An 18,960-nucleotide genomic window follows, 5' to 3' on the forward strand; every position below is an offset into this window, starting at 1 on the left:
TCCCAGGAGAGCAGCGTCTCCTGTTAAGTTGTCCTGCACTCCGCCCCATGGTTGTACCTTCACTGGAGCTGAGTGAAAACCCTGCAGTTGCCTCACTAACTACACACGACAGCGGTTCAATAAGGCAGCAGGCTACCGACTTGGCAAGGACATTTCGAGAAGGGCAAGAGAAATCTAGGCCTTGCCAGCGACGCCCAGGTCCCATGAGAGGTGATGTGAGTTGGGAGAGCAGAAGGTTCACTTGCCCCAGCGGCGTGCTGAGATCATTCATCCATTTCCAGCACGGCAGGGCAGTCCTCCTCCAACACCGTGCATGGTGACCACCCCGGCGACCTCCTCCCAGGTCACCAGGGCAGTTGAGCGGGTCTCCAGTGGCCATCCGCCGGGGAAGGGGAAGTCTCGCCTTTCCTGTGTGGACTCGAGGGGATTCTCCAGGGACGTAGCACCTGAGGCCGGAAGCTGGATCGTGTTGCCTCCTCCAGTTCATCGTTCTTCCAGAGTCCGGGCACCATTTAAATATGACACCCAGACAATGGGTGGGATGCCTTCCTGTCTTCCTGCCCTGCCACGAGATTCAATGCCAACCACAAGCATGCGGAACTGATGAGGGGGAGGGAGGACAATTACGCATTAAAGCCCACCCCACTCTGCGGCGGGTATCATTCCAACTTTCTGATCCCGAACTTAGGGCAGAGAAGAGTCTGGCCTAAAACTCTAAGCTCACCTCCTTCTTGGTTTTGCTGGGATAAAGGACAGATTGGGAGCGATTAATGCGTGTGCACAGCCGAGTTAAAGCATAATTTTGAGCTCACTTATCCATGTACAACAACGGGGGGCAACCTATGGCCCATGGGTATGCAGTATATCAGTGTCCTGACTGTGGCCCACGAGACATTTTGTTGAGAGAGTGAGGGCAGAGTTTGCGAGAGTGAGAGCGGAGTAGGGAGGGTACAAGAGCCCAGGGAAGAGCCAGAACGAGAGCAGAACCAGGAGGACAAAAGAACGCGGGAAAGAGCGAGAGGAGAGCGGAGCCTGGAGATAAAGGAGTGTGAGAAAGAGCAAGGCTGAGAGTGGAGCAATTTAAGATGAGTATTTTATTTGTTCTCCTCATTTATCTTGAAATACCTTAATGGTTTTTCTCGCAACAGTAGTTAAGGCTGGGTTTATCAATAAAAATAAAGCTAAATGAATATGAATAAATACCTAAAGCACATACCTGTGAAATTACGAAATGTATTAGCTGTAGCTGGGACTAGCTTTGATAAGGGCAGTAAATTGTAATGTACGTAAAGTGGGCGTAAATATTTCTCCCATTTGCTGACAGTTCTGTTAATATATGAATGATTTAGCATTTTATGTAACTCATGATGAAATATTCGGGGTGTGTTAAATGTATTTAACCTTATTCATTGCGTGGTGGTGAGCACACATTACCGATTTGAACCTTGTGGCCCACTGACAAGAGGGAGAGCCACTCATGTGAACCACTCACTAGCCTAGGTTGCCCATCACTGCTCTATAAGGAGGTCTTGTGGTGCGGTGGGGGGTTATCTCTGAGCCGGGAGCTCTGTGTTCGATCCCACCCCGGGATTTAGAACACAAGAACTAGGAGCATGAGTCGGCCATTCAGCCCCTCGAGCCCCCTCCGCCATTCAATACGATCATTACTGATCTCATCATGGCCTCAACTCCACCTTCCTGTCCCTTCTCCAAAACCTGTCAACCCGTTACTAATTAAAAATCTGTCCATCTCCTACTTAAAATTATTCAATGTCCCAGCATCCACCGCACTCTGGGGTAGGAAATTCCACAGATTCACCACCCTTTGAGAGAAGTAATTTCTCCTCTTCTGTTTTAAATCTGCCACCCCTTATCCAAAAACTATGACCTCTCATTCCAGATTGCCCCATAAGAGGAAGCATCTGCTCCACGTCTACTTTGTCAATACCTTTTATCATCTTATATACCTCGATAACATCTCCTCTCATTCTTCTAAACTCGTGAGAGGATTGGAGTCAGCCTAAACTGCTCAATCTCTCTTCATAACACAAACCTTGACAAACGTGATGGTCAAGGAAGGTCTGTTCATAATGTGGCCAAACAAACTGAGTATCAACTTGTAAATCCTTCCTTCACATACCAACGGTGGGAGAGATTCCTGGTCAGCTATGTGATAGAAAGTATTGGAGCCTCTCCTGTCACTGTCCATAGCTCCAGGCTACAACATGTGTGTAAAGATGTATGTTACCACAGAAACCCGGACTCCCTGTGCGAACTGTAACACCCAACTAGAATCTATAAGGCCTTCTGCAACATTAATTACCAGGTTGTACATGTCCAGTTTAGAATGGATGTTTTCATTATTTGCCCAACGTAACATTTACATTGTTTCTTCTCGTGACCTTGATTCATGCGGCCAGAGAGACACTTTTCTCACAATTATTATAGCTGGCAGTTCATCTGGTTTGGGACGGAGGCAGAAAATTTGATCCGAAAGGTGGGGGATGTTTGTGACCGTGTTTGAGGAGCTGTTTGTCGCGGGAGGTGTTGGGGGCGGGGGGGGGGGGGGGGGGGGAGGCATCCTTCATATGTGAAATATGATAGGTCATAAGTCTTGACAACTATCCAGCCAAGTTCATCTTTGTCCATGTGGTGGTTCTAGACAGACACTGGAGGCTTCCAGTAGTTAACAAAGGGGTTTATTGCCCAAAGACAAAGGTAGTTAAGTAACAGGTGCAGAACAGGTCTTAACACAACAGCTCCAGAGTCCACACTGCCGGGGGTCCTGCTCCCAGGGCCCTGCGCAAACTCCCTACTGGCCGGGGTTTGTCCGCTCCCATGCGACTGGCTCCAAGCAGGTCACATGGTCCATGGAGCCCGCTCCCTTAAAGAGGTCATGCTACCACATCCCTCTCCCCTTAAGTCCCTTACGGCAACTACCCCAAAAAAACTAGATACTGAAGTTGCAAACGTTGTAAAAGACAACAGGGGAAAGAGAGTCCACCAAAAAGTCAATTGGTCCGGCGACCCCTGGGTCCTCTGAGTTGCTCAGATTTCTCGTAGCTCCAGCCAGTCTATTGTTCTTTTCACCTTTGAGAGTATGGGGTTTCTTAGGGTCCATAGGAAACTCAAAGCTCCGGCGGGACATAACAGGTCTCCTGGAGATGGTCTCCCCCACAATAGCAGTCCCCTCTTGACTTGAGCTGACTTGGTCTTTTTCCTGGTCCGGTCACAAGGACCGTCTGTTTCTCTGCTGTGCAAGTTGATCCTGCCGCGCGCCTTGCGGCTGTACCGCCCCAGACTTCAGCCACGTTTTGGAGTTCAGTGGCACCTTTCTCGGCGCACTCCGTCGCCTGGGCTATCTCGATCGCTTTTTCCAACGTTATTGTCGTTTCAGCCAAGATCTTCTTCTGGCTATTGAAAAGTTATGGATGCCACGAACCAGCCGGTGGGACAACACGTCACTAAAGCGCGATCCCGTACTCACAGTGCTCAATGAGCTGGAGCAGCCTGGCTATGAAAGTTGAAACCGACTCTTCATGGTCCCTCACTGCAGAGTCAAACTTATAACATTGGAGGATAATCCAAGGCCTTGGGTTGAAATGTTCTTTGATCAATTTCACCATCCGGTGAAAGGTCTTCGAGTTTGGTGCCTTCGGGGACGTGAGGTTCCCAATCAAATTATATATCTGAGGCCCGCAAACTGTCAGAAGTATCACCTTCTGCTCGTCCTCGCCTCTGATCTCGTTCCTGGTAAAAACATATCGGAGCTGTGTGATGTACTGACTCCAATCCTTAGTCCCTGGGTCAAATGAGTCTAGTCTACCGTTGATAAGAATTTTCACTCATGGTGTAATGATTCCCGGCTCTTGCTGGATTTCTCCATTTTCTCAGTTGTTCCTTCCTTCCCCCCATAATTCACAATGTCTGTTAAAAATGTTACCCCCTCACCAACGTTGTGGCTCAAGGCATATTCAGGAGGACTTCCAGTAGTTAACAAGGGCATGAAAACCAAAGGCAGTGAGATAACAGATACAGAACCCTATCCAACAGGCCTAACACTTCAGCTACCTGGTCCACACTGCCCGGGGTCCTGCGCAAACTCCCTATTGGCCAGAGTTCGCGTGTCCAAAGCAGGCCACGTGGCCCGTGGAGCCCACCCCCTTAAAGGGACCGCTCTGCCACAGTCCTCAACCAATGTCAACTCTCAATACTGTTACAAGTTCAATTCCTCGCCTCTCTGGACACAGATGATCTTAGAGGGCCAACGGTGCATTGGTAAGATTGGCTTTAGAATCCCTGCTATCCTGCTAGGAATGGTCCCATTCCTAATTGTTTTCTGTGATCCCTGATGGCAAAATGAATTCATGAGAAATCGCTAAAGCCTTGTCCTCCTGGTTTATAAAATCCTTGAGAGCCACCCAATGGAATTGCTCACAACTATTTTATGATCTATTTGAAATTGATTAGAAGTTCCCAGATATTGTTGCTAAGACTCTGTTAGGATTGATGCAGAGGCTTGTGAATTTCCCGATGTCCTTAAATGCCCAGAGCTTGGCGAGGTGTGAAGAGGATACAAATTTCTGATTGGAATTAAACCAAATAAGGTTAGGTGGGGTTACTGGGTTACGGGTGTGGGCTATTTCCAAGGGCCGGTGCAGACTCGATGGGCCGAATGGCCTCCTTCTGCAATGTAAATTCTATGTTTCTATGAAATCAAAAGCATGTATAGAGGTGCACAAGATTATTACAAGTTTAGATAAGGTCAACAAAGAAAAGATGTTACCTGATGGGGTGCCATAAGACCGTAAATCATTCAATCATGGCTGATATTTTTCTCATCCCCATTCTCCTGCCTTCTCCCCGTAACCACTGATCCCCTTATTAATCAAGAACCTATCTCTGTCTTAAAGACACTCAGTGATTTGGCCTCCACAGCCTTCTGCGGCAAAGAGTTCCACAGATTCACCACCCTCTGGCTGAAGAAATTCCTCCTCATCTCTGTTTTGAAGGATCGACCCTTCAGTCTGAGGTTGTGCCCTCTGGTTCTTGTTTTTCCCAATAGTGGGAACATCCTCTCCACATCCATTCTATCCAGTATCCGGTACGTTTCAATAAGATCACCCCACATCCTTCTAAACTCCCAACGAGTACAGACCCAGAGTCCCAGAGACACAGAGACGCCTATTTAAGGTTCTGGGTAAGAGGTCCCGGGGGGAACGTGAGGCAGAACATTTTGACACAGCGAGCGGTAACGACCTGGGAATTGCTGCCCATGAGGGTGGCGAAAGCAGAGACAGTGAACGATTTCAAAAGATCAGCGGATGGGTATTTGAGGGGAATGACGTTACAGAACTACAGACAATTGGACAAGTTAGATCGCTCTGCATGGCGCCAGCATGCACTCGATGGGTCAAATGGCCTACTTCTGCGCCATTATGACTCTACAAACAGTATTTCATTCGGGCCTTGCGTGTGCATGAGAGAAATAAATCAAAAGGTTTTCACCCATAAACCGTGGGAAGTGTAAAAACAAAATAAATCACAGACTGATAATAGTGAAATAATTGGAGCGAGGAGACAGAAACAAACACAAATTAATTTATGCTCGGGTAATCTCAGTTCATCAACGTATATGTTTTTGGAATATGACTTCAAACCATTTGTAGTCAACTGTGTGATTTATGTGGTAATTATTTATGCAAATTCAATTCAACAGCTTGTGATTATAATATGCATTCCCTCCAATTAACATGTTGTCAATTTTGCTTCTAATTGCCAAGCCAATTCACACCCACGGTTGCTTCTAAATCCTTCAGGATTGTTAATTTTTACATAAATCATATTCGAGTTTATAATTATCAGTACTCCCTAAATGTCGACAAGTCTTCTTCTCACTACCATTGTTTTAAATTATTTTGTGATGATTTATATTTTGAAATTGTGGGTATATAGCTTTTGCAGTATGAAGCAGACAGAACAAAAATTCCATCTCGCATTTGACCCTTTTAACTTCCACAAGTATACCTATAAATGCTCAATTCGTTTGTGAGGCTCCCTAATAATTGGTTAATATGATTGCTTACTCGAGAGTCACGATATACCTGCATTAACTGGCAATGATGCTTGATCTAAAATCATTGGGAGCATCATGTTCGCACCAGTTCGTTATGCTCCATACAAACCTGGGTGGCACGGTAGCACAGTGGTTAGCACTGTGGTTTCAGGGCACCAGGGTCCCAAGTTCGATTCCCGGCTTGGGTCACTGTCTGTGTGGAGTCTGCACGTTCTCCCTATGTCTGCGTGGGTTTCCTCCGGGTGCTCCGGTTTCCTCCCACAAGCCCCGAAAGACGTGCTTTTTAGGTGAATTGGACATTCTGAATTCTCTCTCTATGTACCCGAACAGGTGCTGGAATGTGGCGACTAGGGGCTTTTCACAGTAACTTCATTGCAGTTTTAATGTCAGCCTACTTGTGTGATGTACCGCCGAAACTGCCTGGCAGTCACAGTTCCTACCGAGAATCTGTAGAGCCCGCAAGAGATCGTCCAGAGTCTCCCCCAGGAGTTGCCGTCCCGTGGCCAGGAGGTGCCTGGCGTACACTTGATTCACCGACTTAACGTAATGTCCCTTTAGTAGCCTCATCGCTTCTGTGTAGGTGGGCGCATCCCGGATGAGGGGAAAGATTTGATGGCTCACCCGTGAGTAGAGAACTTGGAGCTTCTGTGGGTCCGAGAGTTCTTCAGTGGCTGCTCTGAGGTAGCCTTCAAAGCAGGCTAGCCAGTGCGTGAAGGCGGACGTGGCGTTGGCTGCGTGAGGGCTCAACTCCAGATGATCAGGCTTGATTAGGAAGTCCATCTTTTAAAATCTTGTGCAATGAATTGATGTACCGTCAATTACCACGAGACGAGAATGGTGAAACAATCGAGGCTTTATTGCACAAGTTGTTGTGCCTCCTGCAGCTGGAACCAGAATGGGACTTTTACACTTTTATACGCCGCCTGCTGGGAGGAGCCAGCAGACTGGGGTTTACTGTGGTACCTGTAATACAGGGGCAGTACCGTAATACATGCAATGTGTTACTAGTGGTGTTTACCACATTGTGCCAAGAAAGATTATTGTTATTAAACCTTCACCCAAACCTCCTCATCTACCCCATCATCAGCAAGACCTTTTGTTCCTTTCTCCCTCATGTACCCCTTAAATGGGAGGAGATGGTGGTGCAGTGGTAATGTCACTGGACCAGTAATCCACAGATCCCAGCTTATTCCTGGGGTATAGGGGTTCAAATCCCTACACCGCAGTTGGTGGAATTCAATGAATAACAACAAAAAGTCTGGAATCGAAAACCGGTCTCCGTCATAGTGACCATCAATATCGATTGTTTGTAAATTGGTTCACTAATCAAGAAATCTGACGTCCTGACCTGGTCTGGCCTCCATACGACTCCAGATCCACAGCAATATTAACTCCACCGCCCTCTGAAATAGCCGAGTAAGCATCTCAGTTCAAGGGCAATTCGGGATGGGCAACATAATGTTGGCTTTGCTAGCTCCATGATAGAACGCTTAAATGCATGCAGCCTATTCGCCTCAGCCGCTTCAGTGTCAGCGAGTTCCACATTTTTAACCATTCCCTGTGGTAAGGAGTCGCTGCTCTATGACCACAATACTCCAGGTGTGGCCTCACTAACACCTTATACAATTGCAGCATAACCTCCCTAGTCTTAAACTCCATCCCTCTAACAATGAAGGACAAAATTCCATTTGCCTTCTTAATCACCTGTTGCACCTGTAATCCAACTTTTTGCGACTCATGCACTAGCACACCCAGGTCTCTCTGCACAGCAGCATGTTTTAATATTTTATCATTTAAATAATAATCCCTTTTGCTGTTATTCCTACCAAAATGGATAACCGCACATTTGTCAACATTGTATTCCATCTGCCAGACCCTAGCCCATTCACTTAGCCTATCCAAATCCCTCTGCAGACTTCCAGTATCCTCTGCACTTTTTGCTTTACCACTCATTTTAGTGTCGTCTGCAATCTTGGACACATTGCCCTTGGTCCCCAACTCCAAATAATCTATGTAAATTGTGAAGAATTGTGGGCCCAACACTGATCCCTGAGGGACACCACTAGCTACTGATTGTCAACCAGAGAAACACCCATTAATCCCCACTCTTTGCTTTCTATTAATTAACCAGTCCTCTATCCATGCTACTACTTTCCCCTTAATGCCATGCATCTTTATCTTATGCAGCAACCTTTTGTGTGGCACCTTGTCAAAGGCTTTCTGGAAATCCAGATATACCACATCCATTGGCTCCCCATTATCTACTGCACTGGTAATGTCCTCAAATAATTCCACTAAATTAGTTAGGCACAACCTGCCCTTTATGAACCCATGCTGCGTCTGCCCAATGGGACAATTTCCACCCAGATGCCTCGCTGTTTCTTCCTTGATGATAGATTCCAGCATCTTCCCTACTACCGAAGTTGGGCTCACTGGCCTATAATTACCCACTTTCTGCCTACCTCCTTTTTTAAACAGTCGTGTCACGTTTGCTAATTTCCAATCCGCCGGGACCACCCCAGAGTCTAGTGAATTTTGGTAAATTATCACTAGTGCATTTGCAATTTCCCTAGCCATCTCTTTTAGCACTCTGGGATGCATTCCATCAGGGCCAGGAGGCTTGTCTGCCTTTAGCCCCATTAGTTTGCCCATCACTACCTCCTTAGTGATAACAATCCTCTCAAGGTCCTCACCTGTCATAGCCTCATTTCCATCAGTCACTGGCATGAGAAAGGCAGAGGACAGAAAAAATGACCAGGTGGTGGAAAAGAGTGCTCGCCGAAAGGAAATAAAACATCAGGTGCCCTCGGGCCAAGGCTATTCGCCGGCTGCGGAAGGCACCAATCAGCCTCTCCAGCCACAACTGTTCAAAGTGTTCGAAGTGGTGTGCACCCTGGGCGCAGTCCGCCATCGCCTCAGATGGACAGGTGCCGTCAACTGCTCTGTCCATCTGGAACATGGATGCTGCTCACTCATTGGCCCAATTTCAAAGAAAGAGTCCTGAAAAGGCATTGGGTCCTCTATCTGTTTATTCACACAGATCCAACTCCTGTTGCGGGCCCGAGCCCTGGACACCTTTAGCGAGTGGCGTACGTGTGCAAACGCCACCCGCCATATTGGCAGCTTTACCATTTTATTCCCGTAAAATGGGGGCAATGTCGACTAATTTCTTGGCCTGCGGTTGGAAGGTGGAGTTGAGGTAGAAGATCAGCGGATGACAAGAACAATGTGCATTTGTATAGCGCCTTGAATGAAACAAAGTATCCCGAGATGCTTCTCGCGAAACAAAATGCGGCACCAAGCTGAGGAACATGCGTCTGGGAGGCCGGGAAATTCTGCCCACGCGGTTGAAGGATAGGTTTTATCGTCTGCCAGCTGTGTCTCACTGGGGAGCCGCGTCGGAACGTTGTGGGTTTATATCCCACCCCAGAAACCTCCGCACACAAATCCAGCTGACAGTTGAAGGGCTGAGGGAATGCTGCACGGTTGAATGTTCCACCTCTCAGAGGGGATGTTAAACTAGACCCTAATGTATCAATTAAACATCCCATCACAGATCCTGGGTCATGGCCAATATTTATCCGTCAATTAACATCATTAAAAAAACAGATTATCTGGTCATGATCTCATTGCTGTTTGTGGGAGCTTGCTGTGCGTAAATTGGCTGCCACATTTCCTACATTACAACAATGTAACAACAAACTTCAAAAGTACTTCATTGGCTGTAAAGGGCTATGTGACGGCCTGAAGTTGTCATGGATGCCATATCTGCGGCACAGTGGTTAGCACTGCGGCCTCACAGTGCTCAGGACCTAGGTTCAGTTCCGGCCTCGGGTGACTGTGCGGAGTCTGCACGTTCTCCCCAGTGTGTGCGTGGGTTTCCTCCGGGTGCTCCGGTTTCCTCCCACAGTCCAAAGACGTGCAGGTTAGGTGAGGATTGGGCAGGGGAGTGTGCCTAGGTAGTGGGCTCATTTGGAGGGTTGGTGCAGACTCGGTGAGTCCAATGGACCCCTTCTGCACTGTAGGAAAGACGTATGCACAGACGTAATCTGTGTTATATAAATGCAAGTCTCACTTTACTACTTTTTTTTTTTGCTGTATTGAGGGACACACAGCCAACAGGGGCAGATGGGAGTTAAGATGATTTCACCAAGTGATGCAAGGGGCTGAATGGCCTCCTCCTGGTCCCCGGTTCCCTTCTGCCACATTCCATCGAGCCAAAAGTGCTGGCGGATAACTGGCTCTGAAACCCAGGAGAATGGGGAGGCAGTGACGCTATAGTATTGTCACTGGACGAGTAATCCAGAGGCCCAGGCTAATGCTTTGGGGGCGTAGGTTCAAAACTCACCACGGCAGATGGTGGCATTTAAACGCAATAAAAGAAAACATCTGGAATTAGAAGTCTAATGACAACCATGTCAATTGTCGTAAAAACCCACTAATGTCCTTTAGGGAAGGAATTCTGCCAGCCATGCCCCGTCTGGCCTACATGTGTCTCCAGGCCCACAGAAATGCGGTTAACCCTGAAATGGTCTGGCAAAGCCACTCAGTTCAAGGGTAATAAGGGACGGGCAATAAATGCTGGCCCAGCCAGCAACGAGTAAAAAAAAAAGGATTGTTTTACCACAAGTCCAACCACGAACAGCAGGAGTTTACGGTTCGGCAGACTCAATATTTAATTAAAACCAGGAAAGAACAATGTTCGAAATGCACCGTGGTCCAGTCAGTACCTGGAAGTATAGGTTATTGCCCCTTAAGGTAACATAGCCCAGTATGTGTACAATAATTAAGATTAGCCCCTGAATCAAGAACAGCCATGAGGCTTGATGAACTAGTTCTTACTTACAAAGCATTCCTGATTTGAAGAGCTTCTTTCTGGGAGGTTATTGACCTGTCCTGCATGGAAACCTTTGAGAACTTGCACTTGATGTTCTGTAAGTAATATTCAAGGAGAAACACGGTGATAAAAGGTGTTGGGGCTCAGCACGTTCGCGCAGTGACAAGGAGCGTGTGCCTGAATCTTAGAGAACACTGAAGATGGGAAATTAGGAAATACAGCTGTAAGAACTTTTGTGCAAATAACCAGAAGCTGTGAAGCTCAGCTGCCCCTGATGGATTGTCTAAAGCAAAACTACTGACAGCAAGGTGCAGCTATCAAAGTAATGAAATGTTCAAGATGAAAGCTATTTTTACTGCATTATATATATTGTGCCAATCCTGTGACAGTGGGCATTCGTTTACACTGAGTGCGTTATCTCACGGACAATGCAAGGAAAGCAGGATCCCTGCTCATCTCTCTGTTCCCGGCCTCCTGTCACTAAGTTCCGAGTTCTGATTACCATTCTATCACCGCCTGACAATGCCAGCTCAAGTCAGCAGCGGAAACCTGAATGCATTTCAAAGATTTGTTTGAAGGTGCGGATGAAACCACTCTGGTTTTATCCTTGTGGCTTACCGACCCCTTTATCTGCCAGCAAATGAAAGAGTGTCGCGTAAAGCTCTCCAGCTGGAACGCTGCCTCAATACGAAAAAGGCCCAGGGCTGGTTTTCATCACTTACTTCTGCGGCTGTTAATTACACTGCTCTCGCTAATGAGCGAGCGGCCTGCGGAACCTGCCAAGACGCTGTTTTAAAAATATATATTTCGCATTCCGCTTTGGCGCAGGAAGACAGAGAGAGGGGCAACACAGCACGGTAAAGAAAACACCTCAAACTGAGTACATGTCAGATGTGTGGAATTTACCTCCCCGGAAATGGGGAAGGGGAAGATAGTCGTTCTGTAAGGCCCGGTTGTTGGCTGAGTTCTAGCTACGAGCCACTTACGGGAACAAATACTGTTGTGAGCAAGCGGGCTGGAGGGGAGCTCATAAGGAGTGCAGAGTGAAAAGCTGCTCGCAGTCTTGTGGTGTCAGGGTTTCAAATTGGTAATGTGTCCATTCTGAAATAATGCAATTTAACATTGCAATGGTGTATCATTCTGGGTGTCCATATTTTTTATCCTTTTACAGGATGTGGGCTTCGCTGGCTAGGCCAGCATGTGGTGTAGGTACACCCACAGTGCTGGTAGGGAGGGAATTCCAAGATTTTGACCCAGCGACAGCGAGGGAATGATGATATAATTCCAAGTCAGGGTGTTGAGTGACTTAGAGGGGAACGTCCAGGTGGTGGTGTTCCCGTGTATCTACCACCTTTGTCCTTCTAGGTGGTAAAGGTGGCGAATTTGGAAGATGCTGTCGAAAGAGCCTTGGCGAGTTGCTGCATTGCCTCTTGTAGATGATGAACTCGACAGCCACTGTGCACGAGCGGTGGACAGAGTCTCGACAGCCACTGTGCACGAGCGGGGGACAGAGTCTCGACGGCCACTGTGCACGAGCGGTGGACAGAGTCTCGACAGCCACTGTGCACGAGCGGTGGACAGAGTCTCGACAGCCACTGTGCACGAGCGGGGGACAGAGTCTCGACGGCCACTGTGCACGAGCGGTGGACAGAGTCTCGACAGCCACTGTGCACGAGCGGTGGACAGGGTGAATGTTTAAGGAGCCAGGTGCGGTAGCAGCCAAACGGGGAAGGTGTCGAGCTTCTTGGGTGTTGTTGGAGCTGCACTCGTCCAGGAAAATGGAGAGTATTCCATCACACTCCTGACTTGTAGTTGGTGGAAAAGTCAGGAGGTGAGATACTCACCACAGAATCCGTAACCTCTGACCTGCTCTTCTAATAATTGTATTCATGTGGCTAGACCAGTTAAGTATTCACAAAAACACATAGGACATACAGTACAGGAACAGGCCATTTGGAAAAACCAGGCCTCATCTCGCACCTCCTCAAGTCTTTCCTGACCTAACTCTTGTTGTGTTCTGCTTCTTCACGTAGCATAAGCTGCTTCCTTGATGTATACTCTGACAAAGGAAGGTTCAGATTTGGAGATAGATTTAACACATTTCTTGAACAGTTAACAATTCTCCTACTTGGGTTCGACTCTCCTGCTAATCTAACTATAGTAACTCGATCTAACTAACCAGTCTGCGCTAATCCATGCGGTGGGTGTGATGCTTCCTGATCTGCCCCTGTCTCTCTGAGTGTCGCCTATGGAAAGAGAAAGAGCATGTGTGCCCTGTCCTTTTTATATGGGTAGCCCCCTTGTGGTAGTGTCACCTCTGGGTGTGTCTTGACTGCCCATTGGTCGTGTCCTATCTTACTGGCCAATTGGTTGAATGTCTGTGTGTCATGATGTCTCTGATGCTCCCTCTAGTGTTTATTTAGTTCTAGTGTATTTATATTAACCCCTTCTGTATTTACAGTGCCCTAGTGTATCTACATTAACCCCTTGTGTATTTACAGTGATGCATATCACCACAACTCTACCATCAGAGTCCTCCAATCCCGTCCCCCTGATGTGTTAGTCAAGCTTTCCCTGAAATACATCTGGACTGTTGGCCTCAAATGCTCCGTGTGATACAAATGTTTGAAGGCTGAAAAGATAAGCATTAGGCAGTGCAAAGGACGGAGCAAATGTTTGCACATTTACCTGGAGCTGCTGATCAACGTATGGAAGTTTGAGAATTTCCGCAGCTGTCGGGCGATGTGATGGGTCCTTTTGCAACATGCTGTGAGGCAGACAGTGGAACACATCGAAGAGTGAGATTATGGAAACGTGCAGTAGCGGAGACAAGCCGACAGGACCTTATTTTCAGTTGAAAGCACACCTACCTTGCCATGACTGCATTAAGCTCGCTGGAATACCTGTCTGGCAATGACGGAGTCTCACCATCCACAATCTTCAGAACCACTGACATGAAATTATGTCCAGTGAATGCATGATCCAAGCAGCACATTTCATACAAAATGCAGGCCAAAGACCTGGGAGAGATAAGAGATATCTGTCATAATGCACTGATACATCTAAACTTTACAACAAGAAGGGAGTAACTACAGTCCAAAAAGAAAATATTGAATAAACGTTGCCTATTTGCATTTGGACTAAGTATAAGGGATTTTAAACTGAACTTGGGAGTTTTCCCAATTACTAATTGTACACCTACTCCCCACCTCGATCCTATTCTGTGCTTTTATTTATTCATTCATGGGATGTTGGTTCGAACCCCGGCTCCCAGCGCATTGCCTTGGTTGTCGAGATTGCTAGTCCAGTGACACTATCACTCTGTCACCACCTCCCTGTGCAATGATAACATTATCTTGCTGCCACTGATACACTTCAGAACTGTCAGAGGTTGCAGACTTTCAACAAATTCTGGAATTAGACATCCTGGATAGAACACAGGAGTCTCGCAAAACCCAAGATGTGTTTTGTTCAATAATCTGTCCCAATGGCAAATCCATCAAGATCTGCTTTTATCTTTTTATGATGCAAATGCAGTGCGGCCAAAATTAAGACTCCTGTACTGAGGGAGCTCCGCACTGTTGGAGGCGCTGTGCGCCAGACAGGATGCTAAACCTGAGTCACCATTTGGGCGGATGCAACATCACAAAAAAAAACAGATTGACTGGTCATTATCACTTTGCTGTCTGTGGGAGTTTGCTGCGTGCAGTTTTGCTGCCGCATTTCCTGTACACAAAGAACAAAGAAAAGTACAGCAGAAAGACAGGTCCTTTGGCCCTCCAAGCCTGCGCCGACAGTAAAGGTTAACTCAAAAACTATTCCAATGATAGTTATTGAGCGTGTGCATAAGGTGCTATGTCATAACGATCTAACGCACAGAGCGAGTTGAGTGAGAAAGATCTGAGAATGGAGCTGCAGCTATGTCCTGATGCTCTATAACCTTGCCACTAGTTGTGTCGACAGAAGTAGACAATCATAGACAATCATAGAACATACAGTGCAGAAGGAGGCCATTCGGCCCATCGAGTCTGCACCAGCCCACTTAATCCCTCACTTCTACCCTATGCCCGTAACCCAATAACCCCTCCTAACCTTTTTTTGGACACTAAGGGCAATTTATCATGGCCAATCCACCTAACCTGCACGTCTTTGGACTGTGGGAGGAAACCGGAGCACCCGGAGGAAACCCACGCACACACGGGGAGGATGTGCAGGCTCCGCACAGACAGTGACTGAGCAGGGAATCGAACCTGGGACCCTGGCGCTGTGAAGGAACAGCACTAACCATTTGTGCTATGTGGTTCAAAGTATTTTGAAGGAAAGACCTTTGCCTCCAGACCGATTTCTTACGACAGTAAGACACCCAATGTCTCCCAAGACAACCCGACACTATCAGATTTCCTATGTTATGACGGTGGCAACATTTCCAAAAATTCATTATTGGCTGTAAAGCACTTTGAGACCTCTAGTTGTTGTGAAAAGCGCTATTTAAATGCAATTCTTTATTTGCTTTCTTAAATGTTTTTCCAGGAGTATAATGTCCTGGAAATACACATCAGTTTCACCAAATGTACCTGGGGTTAGAAAGAGAAACTTGTTAGCACACAGAGTGACTGTGGTATTAGTAGCGATGTACTTAAGATCTGGCCGCACCCGGAGAGAAATAGAGTTAATGCCTCTGGTCTTTGACCTTCCATTTCAAACTCCGACAGGACCTTATTTTCAGCTGAATTTGTCACCTCGGAAATATGACAACTTCCAGCGGAAAGTGGAACTGAGAAATGCGATCAGCTGATGTGTAATGCTCACTCACGCTGCATTCTATTTCCCAAAGGTATCTTTATTAGCAGCAAGTGGGAAACCATATTAGATCTTTCCCAAATGAAAGTTTGCCAACAACACGGAAAGCAGATACCTTGCAAAACATGATTCATCCAAGGACACCTAGATATCTGTCAAAATCTGCTCGCTCACTGCTTAAAAAAATCCTACAATGTGCCCTAAGAGAAAGCTGACAGCTGACAAAAAGTGCACAGGTGGGACACCTTGGGCGAAATTCTCCGTTATCGGCGGAAACTCCGCCGATCGGCGCAAAAAACGGCGCAAATCTCACTTGCGTCACGTCATAAAAATGGGCCGATAGTCTGCGGCCCGAAATGGGCTAGCAGCGACGTAACGGGATCCGCGCTTGCGCAGTGGTTCACGCCGTGCAGCGTCATACGCGCTGCACGGCGTGACGGCTCATAAGGCCGCGCAGCTCCCCCCCACCCGACTGCAACACCCGACCGCAACACCCGACTTGATGGCTGGCCGTCGCTCAGCCCCGAGGTTCGAGTCACGCGATGTGGAGGCGCTCCTGGACGCGGTGGAGCAGAGGAGGGACGCCCTGTATCCCGGGCACGGCCGCAGAGTTGCCCCACGCCACAGCCGGCGTCTGTGGAGGGAGGTGGCAGAGGCCGTCACCGCTGTGGCCCTAACACCACGGACAGGCACCCAGTGCCACAAGAAGGTGAACGACCTCGTCAGAGCAGGCAGGGTGAGCGTCCCCCATATCCCCCATATCCCCTCTCCCCCAAATCCCCCCCTCCCCCATATCCCCCCTCCCCCATATCCCCCCCTCCCCCATATCCCCCCTCCCCCATATCCCCCATATTCCCCATATCCCCCCTCCCCCATATCCCCCCTCCACCATATCCCCCATATTCCCCCCTCCCCCATATCCCCCCTCCCCCATATCCCCCATATCCCCCCTCCCCCATATTCCCCATATCCCCCCCTCCCCCATATCCCCCCTCCCACATATTCCCCATATCCCCCCTCCCCCATATCCCCCCTCCCACATATCCCCCCTCCCCCATATCCCCCATATCCCCCTCCCCCATATCCCCCATATCCCCCCTCCCCATATCCCCCCTCCCCCATATCCCCCCTCCCCCATATCCCCCCTCCCCCATATCCCCCATATTCCCCCCTCCCCCATATCCCCCCTCCCCCATATCCCCCCTCCCCCATATCCCCCCTCCCCATATCCCCCCTCCCCCATATCCCCCATATCCCCCCTCCCCCATATCCCCCATATTCCCCCCTCCCCCATATCCCCCCTCCCCCATATCCCCCCTCCCCCATATCCCCCCTCCCCCATATCGCCCATATTCCCCCCTCCCCATATCCCCCCCTCCCCCATATCCCCCCTCCCCCATATCCCCCATATCCCCCCTCCCCCATATCCCCCATATCCCCCCTCCCCCATATCCCCCATATCCCCCCTCCCCCATATCCCCCATATCCCCCCTCCCCCATATCCCCCCTCCACCATATCCCCCATATTCCCCCCTCCCCCATATCCCCCCTCCCCCATATCCCCATATCCCCCCTCCCCCATATCCCCCCTCCCCCATATCCCCCCTCCCCCATATCCCCCATATCCCCAAGTGAATCCAGCCCTAACCTTAACCTCTGCAATGCACGCGCAACCGATGGCGTGCATTCATATACCTGCCTAACACTGTTGCCTTTTACCCCTGCCACCACCCCCCCCCCCCCAGGAGAAGCGCGCACACAACAATAGGGAGCATGTGAGGACTGGAGGAGGGCCCGCTGATGAGAGGCCACTGACCGTACACGAGGAAAGGGCCCTGGAACTGGCTGGCGGACCTGAGGACCGGGAGGTTGCTGATGCAGAGGTCGGGGCCCCACGAGCAAGTGAGCCACCAACAGGCCGTCCCCATATCCCCCCTCCCCTATATCCCCCTCTCCCGTATCACCTGATCACTGCCTGATGTCTAACCATGCATGCTTCATTGTGTATCGCAGGACCAAACGTCCAGGCACCCATCCCCGCAGATGCAGACCGCCCGCAGGATGCCCCTCGGAGACCACAGGAGACGGAGAGACCCGCACCCTCCAGCATGCGACGCCCGCAGGATGCCCCTCCGAGACCACGGGAGACGGAGAGACCCGCACCCTCCAGCATGCGACGCCCGCAGGATGCCCCTCGGAGACCACGGGAGACGGAGAGACCTGGAGCAACAGGGAGACGACACCCCCGTCACGTGCGGGAGCGACCACCCAGCGATGAGGGGGGCAGCCACAGGCCCCCGTCACATCCGAGCCAGGACACCACTACCCAGGACACCACTATCCAGGACACCCCTACCCGGGACACCACTACCCAGGACACCCCTACCCGGGACACCACTACCCAGGACAGCACTACCCGGGACACCCCTACCCGGGACACCACTACCCAGGACACCCCTACCCGGGACACCACTACCCAGGACAGCACTACCCGGGACACCCCTACCCGGGACAGCACTACCCGGGACAGCACTACCCAGGACACCCCTACCCGGGAAGACGAAATACCGGACAGTGACTCAGAGTGGATGGGTGGAGACGAACCCCCACCCCAAAGTGCCATGGACTCAGAGTGGGACGAAGAGCACGACACAACGCCACTGCTGTCACCAACACCCTCCACCATCGCAGAAACACTCACCACGGTTGGGCACTTTAGTGATGAGGCGTCTGGTACACTCACTGGTGCGCACAACACAGCCGTCCCGGTACAGCAGGTGGAGGTAGGAGCAGCAGAGGGACCGGGCGGTCGGAGGGCAGCCCAGGCCAAGCGAACATCTGCCGCCCAGATGGATCCCGGGTTCCTGCAGTTACCACACCCACACATAGATCCGATGCAACCACCGACACGGAGACGAGCGAATAGGGTGACGGGTGGCTTGCGGCGGCTGCGGTCGCAGGTGGAGGAGTCCACCCGCGTCCAGGAGCTGGGAGTGGTCCCGGTCATGCGTGCCACCCAGGCTGACACCGCACGGGTGGCGTCCGCGGTGGAGGCAATGGGTGCGACGGTGTCAGACATGGGGAACGGTTTGCGAGGCCTGGGGCCTTCCGTGCAGGCGGCGTCTGTGGCCCAGGAAATGGCTGCCCTCTCACAGGAGGCCATGAGCCAGTGCCAGCGCCAGATGGCAGAGGCGCTCAACGCCATAGCCCAGTCTCAGCAGGCCATGGCCCAGTCTCAGCAGGCCAT

General features: G+C 49.8%; 1 protein-coding gene across 1 annotated transcript in view; it reads right to left on the reverse strand.

The window, feature by feature from the left end:
* Nucleotides 1-18,960, reverse strand: part of nek11 (NIMA-related kinase 11) — a 476,774-nt gene that overhangs the window by 231,332 nt on the left and 226,482 nt on the right. Inside the window, exons 7-9 of the mRNA XM_072510106.1 lie at nucleotides 13,784-13,933; nucleotides 13,602-13,680; nucleotides 10,923-11,008 (exon numbers count right to left, since the gene is read on the reverse strand). Of these exons, the coding sequence (XP_072366207.1) occupies nucleotides 10,923-11,008; nucleotides 13,602-13,680; nucleotides 13,784-13,933 (315 nt within the window). The remainder of the gene's footprint in view (nucleotides 1-10,922; nucleotides 11,009-13,601; nucleotides 13,681-13,783; nucleotides 13,934-18,960) is intronic.

The sequence above is a fragment of the Scyliorhinus torazame genome, chromosome 6 (genome assembly GCF_047496885.1).
Source record: "Scyliorhinus torazame isolate Kashiwa2021f chromosome 6, sScyTor2.1, whole genome shotgun sequence".
NCBI classification, from domain to species: Eukaryota; Metazoa; Chordata; class Chondrichthyes; order Carcharhiniformes; family Scyliorhinidae; genus Scyliorhinus; species Scyliorhinus torazame.